The sequence below is a fragment of the Schistocerca cancellata genome, chromosome 4, assembly GCF_023864275.1.
Source record: "Schistocerca cancellata isolate TAMUIC-IGC-003103 chromosome 4, iqSchCanc2.1, whole genome shotgun sequence".
In the NCBI taxonomy this organism is placed as follows: domain Eukaryota; kingdom Metazoa; phylum Arthropoda; class Insecta; order Orthoptera; family Acrididae; genus Schistocerca; species Schistocerca cancellata.
The window spans coordinates 56,390,267-56,403,297 of NC_064629.1; the positions used below are offsets into that span (position 1 = coordinate 56,390,267).

General features: G+C 35.4%; 1 protein-coding gene across 7 annotated transcripts in view; it reads left to right on the top strand.

Moving 5' to 3' along the window:
* Positions 1-13,031, top strand: part of LOC126184696 (homeotic protein female sterile-like) — a 263,983-nt gene that overhangs the window by 232,582 nt on the left and 18,370 nt on the right. For 2 of the 7 annotated variants that reach the window (XM_049927207.1, XM_049927208.1), the window contains exon 16: positions 3,376-3,839. The exons of the other annotated variants lie outside the window; for them this stretch is intronic. In XM_049927207.1, coding sequence (XP_049783164.1) covers positions 3,376-3,383 — 8 coding nt within the window. In that variant the 3' untranslated portion in view covers positions 3,384-3,839. Of the gene's footprint in view, positions 1-3,375; positions 3,840-13,031 lie in introns of those variants that run through there. 7 annotated transcript variants of the gene reach the window in all.

Sequence of the window (13,031 nt, forward strand, 5' to 3'; positions counted from 1 at the left end):
ACTATACTGTAATTATACCTGATATTCTTGTAGTTATAATAATCATAAGAAGTTTCATTCAGTTTTGCAAGGAGCTACCAATAGTATAGGATTGTATCCAGTGTCCCAGAGCAAGTTGTTGTATTTCTTAATTAAAATATAGAAACCATTCATATTAAAATTTTTATGTGTGGATCTTGATAACCTCGTTTGCTTCAGTGTGGTGATACATATTTTCCTCTTAACATTCACATATTTGGTGTCTATAATCAAACTGACATCATTTGGAAATATAAATAGTGATTCCTGAACGATAATAGCATATCGTGAAATCTTAAATTTCCACCTGTTACTGCAGCATTATATCTTTGAAATGAAGGTATAGTCTCCAACAAGTCACAAAAGTTTACGACAGTACTGTTATTATGGTATTCTGAAACATCTTCACATTGATTGTGATGGTATATTGCTTTTATTTTTGAGTCATTTTATTTTCTGATAGTGTGAATAAATATCGTAGAACACTGCCAAAAATCAATTGCTGTTCTTGAAGATTCATTTTAATCCATTACTAATTTTGGATATTATTGTCCATTCTCAGATAAATAGTTATATTTAATTTGTAGATTCCTTTGTATTTCTGTATCAAATTTACCTGGTTTAACATCTGTATTGGTAATTAGATACAAGCATTCACTGTATTTGATGTGCTATATGCAGGTTGAATCTCCTAAAACTTGAACCACAAATATTGCAGGAAAGGAAAGTGCTTTTGTGTGGTTTTCACTGAATGGATTGATACTCAGGGGGCTTGTATTGTCAGGCAACCAACAGATTGTAAAGATACTTGCAAAGTGTATTTTGGTGCAAACATACACTTTTTAAATGAGACTCTGCCTTTCGACATTAACAAATTAAAAGTAGTATAAATTAGAATGGCAGTGGTGTTTGTGGCAGGATTCTATTGAGAGTCTTTTATGAGATAACATACTTCGAAAAGTTCCCACACGGACACTTCTACAGCACTTGTGGTAGCACACACCAAATAATATCAGAAGTACATACACTAGTTATGTGGATTCTTACCAGTAATGAGACAGTTGACTATGACAGGTTGTGGTCAAAATGACCACTGGCAGCAGCAATATACACTTCCAGTCTGATACGGAATGACTGCTGCACACATGCTAGCATTTCAGTGGAAATGTTCGAGTAGGTGGCAGTAATACAGGATTGCTTATCATTGGGTGTAGTTGGTATGTCCCTGTAGATAGCATCTTTCAGTTTTCCCCACAGAAAAGTGTCTACAGGCATCAAATCTGGGGAATGGGCTGGCCAAGGTACAGGCCCTCTGCATCCAATCCTACAATTTGGAAACAATTTGTGAAGACACACTCTAGTACTTCATGCCCTATGGTGTGGTCAGCCACCATGTTGGTACCACAGGTTCCTCCTAGTCTGCAGAGGAACATCTGCTAGCGTCTGTGGAAGATGCTCTTTTAGGAGGCTGCAATATTTCTGCGCATTCAGGGTTCCGTATATGAAAGATGGGTATATGAGCTGATTGTTCATTATCCCACATCATATGTTTACACTCCATGGAAGCTGATATTCCACCTGACGAAGCCAGTGAGGATTGTCAACAAAGCATGATCTGGCGGTTTACCTGTCCACGAATGGTAAATCTGGCTTCATCACTTAACAAGATACATGATACATCTGAAGTATCCTATGTTTATGCCCATGTACAAATATTAACATGATCCTCTAATCGTTTCCATGCAGCTCTTGATGGAAAGAAATATGTCAGGGATGGAACCTATGTCAATGCAGAGTGCGTAGACACTTGCCTGACTCGTGCCACTTCCTCGTGCACTTGCATGGGATCCAACGTGCGGATCAACTGCAACAGCTGCAAGATAATTAATTTCCCCCATTTCTGTTGTCACATTTCCTCCTGTTATGTTGTCTAGGTGTTACACTACCGCTTTGATGTAACTGGTTGACGAGGTTGATAAAAAATTGGTGAGGTGGTTGATATCTTTGGGATATTATTCTTCCTACACTCTCCATACACAGTGAGCATGTCAGCTTTTTCTGCATTGGTAAAATTCATCATCCACTCATGACCTACTGCTTAGATTGTCACACTGACTAACTAGCAAGTCACAATGCAGTTCCGGAACACACAAGCACACTGTAAGCAAACATAACACCATCATACGTAACAACCATGCAGGTTGATTGGCACAAACAAGCATCCATGTGGAAACCTTCCAAAATACAATATCTCATAAACAATTTGCACTAGAATCCTGCAACAAACACATTTAGCATTCTAGTTTACCCTACTTTTATTTTATTTATGTCAATAGGCATTGGTACATTTAAAAAGGGTGTGTGAGCACAAAAATACGCTTTCTAAGTAGTATTACAACCTGTTGATTGGCTAACAATACCAGCCCCTGACTACCAGTCCATTCTGTGTAAACTGCACATCAATAGGGCTTTCCATTTCCACAATATTTGCAGTGCCAGTTTTAGATGATTCACCCTGTATGTACAGAAACAGTTATGATAGAAATGAGCTTTCAGTCTGCTACTAATTGTGTATTGTAAGGCGCATTCATGATAATTAAAACTGTATGTTGCATCATGACTAATTCCTTGTCATTGATAAATGTCACATTTGAAGTCACTGGCATAAATGTTTAATTTGTTAGGAAAGTTCAGAATCTGTAGTAGATTCTGCTGATTCTGTCTAAATGGTTAGTGAAGTTAAATTACTACCAAATGTGCGCTGTTCTATTATTTTCTGGAGTCTTTAACTAGACTTATACCCTTCATTAACTTTCATCCATAACACAACTTTCAGAAGTTTCTCATTCCTCAGAAGTATATATTATTACTGCTCACATCTTTGCTGTTTTATTCTGGGCCACATATATGGTTTACATAAAATATATATGTATATCCTTTCTTATGATTAATATAGTAAATCATATTTTAATGGTATTTCAAGTTTATCTAACCATGTCCCTTTGTTGTGATCGCTCATATAGCACTTTTCTGGACACACCCTCAGTTTTATGCTATCACTTTTTCTAAGCATGTTAGAAGTCATTGGACCAATTTGTTTTCATACAAATTGCTACATAATTTCTCAGATTATAAGATGGAATATTGAAAACATGTTTATTTTTGCGTACTATATTGCTTTTCATAAAGTTTCTCACTGAACTTTAGCACACTAATAATTTGTACATGCATAAATCAGATCAAATGATATGATAATTTTGGTAACAAGTAGCTTCGGTCATTACATTTTGCAGTGAAACATCTTGGTAACAAGTAGAGTCCGCCATTACATTTTATGTCCCACTGTTGTGTTTGCAGTGACATAACCTGGACATCGTGGTTATGTTGTCACACTCACTACCTCTTGGGGAAAGCTGATTGTGATGTCTGTCGTACACCACACCGGCCTATGATTGGCAGACCACAGACTCGCCATGTTGGATTGTTCACAGAGGCCCATGTTTAGTGGCTTTATAATATTGCCCAGGACATGTTGAAGTCAAAGTGTTTTTGTGTTTCTCATTGAAACGCCTTCACAGACATATACGTGTTAACCAGTTGTGTTTATTTTTGTGTGTGTGTGTGTGTGTGTGTGTGTGTGTGTGTGTGTGTGTGTGTGTGTGTGTGTGTGTCCAGGCTACAAGAAAATTTAGAACATAGAATCAAAATGACGTCAATGTAATATATTTTTATCAAGTTAGTTACATTGTATATATACGAAACAAACAAAAAAATCCAAATTTTTTATAAACATTTTTCATTTGAGTTAAGTTTCTGTGTTTGTTCAGTAGTTTCGTGTTTCGTCTTGAAATGTCAAGTCACCTCAAGATGGTCTTTATTTATTTATTTATTTATTTATTTACTTATTTATTTTTCTGTCTGTCACTCTTCGTAGTGCTTGAATGTTATCTTTGTCATTTATTTTTAATTCCTTTTTCATCTGTTTCAGAAAGAATATTTATTTATTTGTTTGTTCGGTAAAGTAATTTGTGAAATAATTTAAGTCTTCCAATTGAGACCTACAACTACTGTGTGCTGTTATTTGGGTTGTTGCATCTGTATATCTGAATTTCATTTGCGCTGTGGTTTGAAGTTTCTTTTTTCGTACATCACATCCATCCAATGTGCCCTACATCTCCCAGAGACATGGAACTTTTATAGATTTACATTCCGTAGTCTTTCCTTTATGTATTAGTATTGCATTTTATGTAGAATGCAACTTACTTGCTGTTTCTAATTGACGTCCTTCTCTATACTGTCTTTAGTTCCATTGCTAGCCAAGGTACTATTGTACAGCTATAAACAGAGAATTTTACTCAATTACTGTTAACACCTACAGTTATAAGTGACAGAAAAAAAGCAAAGCACATTTGATATCAAGATAATTAGCTACATATTTATTTTTATTTTATTTTTTTATTTTTTGTAGAAACCTTGAATGTGGAAGTATTTAAAAATTTATCCCAATAATATATTTGTCGTAATGCTTGTCAGTTTAAGCAGGAGCTCTGATGAAATTATAGCTCAAAACAACTTAAGTGTTTGGTGTCTGTTGTTCTTATTAATTTTACTCTGAAGAATTAAGCCCAAAGGAATACAACATAGTATACTTCATCATATATAAGTGGATGTTGTTTTCAAGATTTGAGGAGCTTTGCGGGTTAGATTTAGATTGCAGTAAGATAATTTAACAAATTTTTTATGTTTTCTTTCTCATGTGTTGCAGCATGCCATTATGTCTCTCATCCTAATTGACATTCATCATCTTCCAAATCTGTAATGTGGAAATTGCTTTTAGTTTCTTTTATCATATTGCATTGTTTTAGTGATCTTTAGAACTGAGATGATGTCAGTATATAAGGAATCTGGTCACTTGTACACAACTTGCTAATTTGTTAATAATTAGTTGTTTATTGACTCATCTTCAAACTTTTTATAGTTGCATAAGAGATTGATCAGTACCTTTCACTGCCACCTAGTCTGTTGTTCTCTTCATATAAAGTTATTTTTAAATGTCTCAAATCAATTAGATGAAAGGCTGTTCTCATATTATACACTTCATTAAAAATTCATACTGCTTCAAATGAATTATGAGAACAAATAAAAAGAGGGTGGATTTTGAACATTTGAAGTTCTATAAAATACATAATAAATCAATGATTTCATTTAAGAACCACATGTACAATAGGATTAGTTAGTGAACAGTGGTTTGATTTTGATTTTCTCATTGGTAATTGAAAGACACTTTTTATATAAACACATTCTTGAGTCTCAATGAAATAAGTTTTAAATATAATTACTTTTTGTTACTTTTACTAATATTACCTGGCAGTAACACTGTAGTGTTATTGTGTCAATATGTAGATATTATTTTTTTGACTGAAGATACATGCGTGATAACATATGTGTTGATAATGTTACATAGTTGAGAATGTGCATAAAACTGGCAAATAGAACCACACATGTATAATCAGACTAACAGGTGCTGGGTATCCATCATCACTGCTGTTGTTGTTGTTATTATTATTATTATTATTATTATTATTATTATTATTATTATTAATGTTATTGTTGTCATTGTTATTATTATTATTATTAAAACAATATTATATTATTTTGTAACATGTCAGTACTGGCATTGCCATGCAACTACAAAGTCTAATACAGTGTGTATGAATATCATATCTGAGCCAGCCATTTCACAAAACAGTTACTGTGATTTGTCTCAAGTTTTTGATGCAGGATGTTACAAATGACAAAAAGTAAACAGTGGCAATCCAATCTTTCTTCTCCTGTGAGTTATGTAATTAGAAAATTTGAAGACAACAGATATGTTTCAAACACTATTCTTTGGCATATAAATATTAGTGAAATCCAAGCTAACAGCAAGTATTGAGGACAAATACGGTTTTAAAATTAAAAGTGTGTAATGAGGCACCCAGTGAGTTGTGGTTGAATCCTATCTGTGTATTTGAATTCACAGTAGAACAGCTCATATTTCACAAGCATGAGATTTGCTGTAAGCAAACATTACCAGTTTCAAGAGATTGCTGAAGTTTGATATATGAAAAAAGATCCCGTATCTCACCACTGTTTTTACTCGCAAAGAATATCATCATTTGTGTTAATCACCATTCTGTCGTATGCGACCCCTTCCGATACCAGTTATACAGGGTGTCCCAAGAGGAATGGTCAGTATTCAGGGGTGTAATAGAAACGATCGTTCGAAGGAAAATGTATAGTAAACAAGGGCTCTAGAATGTATACGTTAGAGCTAGGAGCACTTGCTCAGCAGAAGAGGAGTGTTTCACAGTAGCTGATATGAAAAAGTGCTTGTAGCTCTTGAGGTATGTTCTTTAGAGCCAGTGTGAACTGGATCTATTTTTCTTTTCTAAAAATTGGAATGCAAGGAGCTTGCAGTGGAAGAGATTTGTTTCACAGTATCATTGCCCTTAAGGTATGCCAATATCATTGCTTTTAAGGTATGCATTAATGAGCCTATGTTCACTAGACATTTTTACTTCAAAATGATCGTTCCTGCCATATCCCTGAATATTGACCATTCCACCTGGGACACCCTGTTTTTAAGATAATGGCATTCATCTAGCAACATCATAATTGTGTGATATTTTTTCATTGTTATAATATGGATTTAATGAAAACTACAGTCATCATCTCAGTGATTCTAGCAATGTGTGAAGTTTCACAGATACACTGTGCTGTAAGTTTGCCTATCATTTCAACAATCCTCTTTCAATGCTACTTCATCAGTCTTCCAAATACTTGTACCAATGTCTCATCAGTCATTTATTCTTTCTCATTAGGGCCAACTTTATTACTAGTTTGTTGAATATTTCCTCTGTTACTTCATTGATTTGTGGACCAGATTGTTTCAATAAACAGATTCACTGTCATTGCTGATGATTTTAGAACTATAAAACTGCTGAATGTGATCAGCATGATTATACAGAAAACTGTGACACTGCTGTTTTTGCAAACAATTGCTAAAGACTAGTAGCATTCAACATGATTGGAAGAATAGTATATGGATCAGTGGCCTGCACATGTTCACATTTGTGAGGAATACATCTAAGTAAATGATAAACTCCATGAAATAAGCATATGAGAATACAGCAAAGAGGTAGGTGCACACAAGTCGGGTAGAAAAGTCCAAAAAGCAGCTTAGCTTTTGGACAATGTCCTTCATCAGAGACAAGTATCTGTGATGACCTCTATTGATTCTTCAGTACGTTTCTCCTGTAAAAGGTGTAAAGTAATGAATCCAAAATCATCAGGCCACTCTTCTGTCTTGCAATGCAAATCTGAAAAAGACCCATTGTAGAAAACCAGTAAACCTTCAACTGTTGTAGCATCCACATCTTGACAAAAAGAGAGATGGAGAGTTGAAATAAAATTAAAATCTCACTTACAAGATGACATCTATTTAAATTAGAATGTAAATTGGTTCAGGCTATTTGCGAAGGAATTGAGACTTCAGTGGAGTGCTGAGACTTGCGTTTATGTAGATTATGGCTTCGGTTCACTCCATCACCAGAGTATATACCGTTGGTTTTACAATTTATGTCATTAGGTCACTATGTGTTTGTTCTGCTTGCCGTCACATGAACCAGTTGACTGTAAGATTATCAGTAATTTGACCATACAACCCTTCCGCCCATTCCCCTCTGGGTGGATTTTAAGCCATATCATCTGCTATGGGGTTTTAATACTAGCTACCCCAGGAGTCTAGCTGTTGCAAGCCTCTTGTTGTTTTCTGAACATTAATAGAGAATGCAATTAAGCGGCGCTATGTGGTCATTCTCCGCTGTAGATCCGATTTTGAGCATTCCTGAAGACCTTGTTCAATGAAAACTGGTTGATGATCATTTCCCAGTCTGAAGCCACGTGCTAGACAGAAAAGGGGCAGAAGGTAAGGATTGGCATTCAGAAAGGTAACTTGGATGATATACAATGAACTAGCTGTGCTTTAATGCAGAGGCAGAACATAAGAATGGGAGGATCATACTACATGCACAGTTCCCCATGTCATTGTGCATCTGTGCCAAAGTCTTCAGGATAACTGAGAGGGCATCCTGTTCATTTGTACAGTGAGGAATGTAGCACAAGAATCGAGGGGGGGGGGGGGGGGGGAGAGAGAGAGAGAGAGAGAGAGAGAGAGAGAGAGAGAGAGAGAGAGCGCGACGCACAGCTCTTTAATAAGTTGAACTGTGGACAAACTATAATGAACCTCAAAGCTTTCCAAGTAACAATTGCTGAACGTTAGTTCATAATTCAAAAAGTGCAACCAGAGGTCGTTACAAGAATTGCTGAGCTTCATAAATTGTCAAAACCATGCGAGTGCATTTTGCCTCTGCTAACCAAGATCAAATGTTTTGTTGTCCCCAAGCAATCACTGAGAGGAGCGGCTGATAAATCAAGGTCTTCCAATGAAGGTGACAACACCATTTTTCACTGTAAGAGCTTGAGTTAGCATTATTTGAAGCACATGACGCATCACAAACTTAATATCAAAATTACTGTAGCATGTTGTGGCACTCCGCTGAAAAGGAAACAAACTACTTTAATTCACCTTCTCAAACATGGGCAGATATGTGCATACCACAAATGGAATCCCACTGTCACTCTAGTAGCTATAAAGAAATGACTTTACATTGTATGTCAGTCACTGCGTTTTAAGCAAATGTTCTAATTGTGAATATGTTTTTAGTGGAAATAAATTGTAAGAAGGGTATTTTAAGGTCCCTTATTGGAAAAGATTTTTCAATTTTCACATTTCTTCCAGCCTCCCAGCAATCACATGGTGTTAAAAACTAACAATTAATTAAGAAGCTGGAGGTGTGGTGTGAAAATACTGGTTTTAAATTTTCAACTGAAAAATCTACCAGTATTTTGTTCATATTCAGTACTGTAATTGTGTTTTGTGAAAATGATGATACAGTGATTCCAACATAACTGCACAGCCTCTTTCTTAACAAATAACAGTTTTATATTCCATGCATCCTATGTAATACATGCTAAAATTAAGTATACACCACCCAAGTACTAATGACATAACTTCCGTGTTTTGTAAGAGTGATAACTTCATTAAGTTACACAAAGTGGAAAGTGCACGTAATACCTTACTTCATTGGGTGACTTACTGAGCGAATTGTGTTGTATTTGGTTTCCTGTACAAAGTCAGTGTTACAGGCAGGTGCCTCATCAAATTGAAGTCGTCATTAAGTGACAGTGAAAACATATACTATACCTTTCTGTTGCACTAATAAATATAAATTGCTGTTCGCAGTTTAGAATTTTCTATGTAAAGATTGTTATGACATAGTTTAATGTAAAATTGTAACAGGAAAAATGTTAAAAATAATTTAATTTATTAGACTGTGTATGTGCATAGCAAATGAGTAGTTCATTCTGTTCAGTGCACTGTCACTAACACTGCAAATATCGAGATGTTTTTGGCTGAGCAAAATTAACTTTATAGCTACCAGTGGTATTGAAGCATCTACTTGCTATTTCAGTGGAAAGACCATGGTCGATGTATCAAACTATTTACAAATACTTTGTGCCTATTTGTGAGAGACACCTTCAGAGATAAAACTTGCATCTGCATCAAAAGTTCTTGATGTAGTTGCCAGTTTTATCTTTGCAGATATCACCCACAGCTGAGAATGAAACATCAATAAATAGCGTTATATGTCGACCTTGGCCTTTCGGCCCAGAAGTTTTAATTGAAGTAAACACCAGCCACGAAAGTCTTCATTGCATCAATGCAGATAACTATTTGTACAGAAGATTCCAACAGATCCGCAAATGAACATATCAGTGAGCACAGCTTGAGCGGAGATATGTGAGATTGTAAGTAGTAACTGTGCTATTTACCTCCTCAAATTTCTCTCACTATTGTGAAATTTGTCTGCATATCCAGTGTGAAGATAAATATCTAGAGTATCTGAGTGCGACAGTACTGAGAACTGCTGTAGAATTATGGTGAACTAGTGTAAAAGCTGGAATACCATGCTGTTTGGTGTAGAAAAGATTATAATTACTCCCTTAATAGTACTATTTTCATGTGGTGATGAAGAGAATACAGTGAATTAAAATGAAGGCTCAAAATCTCTTGATAGATTGTATTTTTATCTGAATCCGAAAGCATTAGGACAAGTTTATGTGGTCTTTCATGACAGTTGAATGTTTATAAATTACTGTGATATGTGAGATGCTAGTGTTACTGGCATGAATAAATGTAAATATCTCTAATTGTGTTGCATAAAGGGAAAAATGCAATTTGTTCTCTGCTGTAAACGATCTCTTGTCAAATAAATTTGTTGTGAAACATATTTTATTCTCGTTCATCTAATTGTGTGAAATATGTAGAGATTGGATGGACGGAGAGGTGGAGACAGACAGAGAGATCTCTCTTACACACACACACACACACACACACACACACACACACACAAACACATATATTCATTTTTCTGTGCGATTTGTCAGCAAATTTGCTGTGGGTTTTGCAGTTAGAAAATTATGCCAAGAAGTAGATTCTAATACTGCTGTTTGTTTGTACACATACTGTTCTGTATGTGTAAGGCTAAATGACAAACATACTGTATATCTTTTAGAGGAAGGCAACTGTTGTTGAGCCAAGAAGGAATTGCTTTTCTTCCTGTTCTTATTTTAATATACCACTAATTACATCTTATTAAGCTGCTTAATTGGCAGATACAGACTTCAGTAACCCATTCTTTAATTGTTGGAAATTTTTAGTTTCCTATATGAGGGTAGATTATTGCAAAAATGCTTTGTACTTTCTTGTTCCTAAGTAACCTACTGAAATTCTTCCATTATGGCAGATTCAACTGATCCTTTTTGGTTAATGCTGGAAAACAACTTTCATCTTCTTGATAACTGGCATATAAATGTAATGTGTGCTTTTACTGCATTTCTCTCACAACAAAATAAATAAATTGAAAATTCACAAAACAACACACACAGAGTTTGTCTATTCTCTGCAACAGACAAGTAGTGAGGAACAGAACCAGTCTGTTAGCTGGATTAGTAATGTACTTGCAGGAAAATCTGTGTTGCTCTGCAAGGTAATTTTCTCACACATTTAAACCACTGAATGGTTAGACTTGTATTTATGTCCCAGGCTCAAAACACAAATTAAGTCAAAAAACTAGAAAACAGTTTTTTTTAAAAAATGCACATAATGTTTTCACAAGAGGCAGGCATAACTCTAATACGTTCTTGCATGACCTTGTTTCTGCTAGAATGTTGATCCTTATCAAAGAAAGGGAGCTAGAAAAATATTTATCTTTGGTGTTAATGGATGTTTATGTGAAGAAACGAATGCAGCAGGGAGAGAATCAGATCAACTATATTTGTATCCATGTAATTGTGCAGACTGGCATGTGTATCAACAATTCAGCACACCAATGTGCTATATTCTTGGTTGGTACTTTGCAATTTTCTAATGGACTTAGGCAATATCTTGTGAACATTTTCCTGCCATCACGTCCCATGATTTTAATCATGAATTTGCAGATTTGTATCATTAGGAAAACATAGAAAGGCGTGTGTGGCAAGTAAAGCATTTGACAACTGTAGTGTTAGAAGGAAAACATTCTTATGTATACCATCTAAAGAGAAGTTATCCCCAAGTAACTTACACCTTCACTTGAGAAGGGTTTGTTCTGAGTGAATGCCTCAATAAAATAAATTAAAATAAGCATTTTGGCAAGAAGTGCTGTAATGATTTGCTTGTGGATCTTTCTACTGTGTGTGCTGTATTGTTGACAATGCTGAAATTTGTATATTGTTGATTAGATGTTGCAAGAGCTGCAAGCAGAACATAAGTCATTTATAGGAAACCACATGCAGGAGGGAGATTACATGGATCTGCTTCCACTCACCTTAAAAATATTATAGTATCAAAGTTATGTGCAAGTAACACAGGCTTAACCCTTAGGGGCTGCACTTTTGTTCTTTGGCTTTGACACATATTTTTTTGAGTCAGTTGGAAATTGTTTTAGTAAAATAAAACCTTGAGAAAACAGTTTTTTGACCTCCTCCTCCCCCCAGCCCCCCCCCCCCCACCCCTCATTCAATCTCACTCCACCAAAGAAAAGAAAGAAAGAAACTGAAAGTCCCTTCAGGTCGCAATGATACAGTCATCAACAAAAATTACTTAATGAGATGTCGCTTCTCTTATTGACACATGAAAATACCTTACATTGGAAACTCTTTGAATGAATGAATGAATGAATGCGGTCTTGATTATGTATTATAAATAGCACACTTGTCACATCTCCCTTGACTAAAAGAGTTAGGATTTGTTTATTGGTATCACGGCCAACTTCAAATTTAATTGCAGGCTGTGGAGAATTAAGTTGATGTGATTTTTTGGTTGTTTGGCCTGTGAATTATTGAGTCTGAATTCTTTAAGAACCTGGCCTGTTTCAGCATCAGTACTTTTTTCACTTGATTTACCAATGTCAGTTGGAAAATAATCCTCTTGCAACTCTAAAATCTACTAATCTTTCAACTTTCTTGCCGTAGTCCATCCTGCAAAAACGTGAAGCTATATGCCTGGTGGGGCTTAAAAGTATAGATTTTTTTATACAAAAATTTTCAAAACATCTTACATATTTTCTGAACAATTATTAGCACAACTAGGCTTACTATAAAGTAGGGAAATCCCAAACTGTCACAGGAAACTCCCAGAATCAGGCACAGAATGACAACCAGCTAACCACACCCAACCAAATAGAGGAGGGATTTGTGCACTGAAATTTAAACAGCTATGGAGCTACCAATAATATAGTGTGTTAACAACATACGATACTAAGAATACACAGAACTGTCAGGCCTCAAACCTTGGAGAATATTATCTGCCATTTTTCTTCAAGGACGACTCAGAATCCCCTTCAGATCTTAATAGGGTAAAGTGGCTG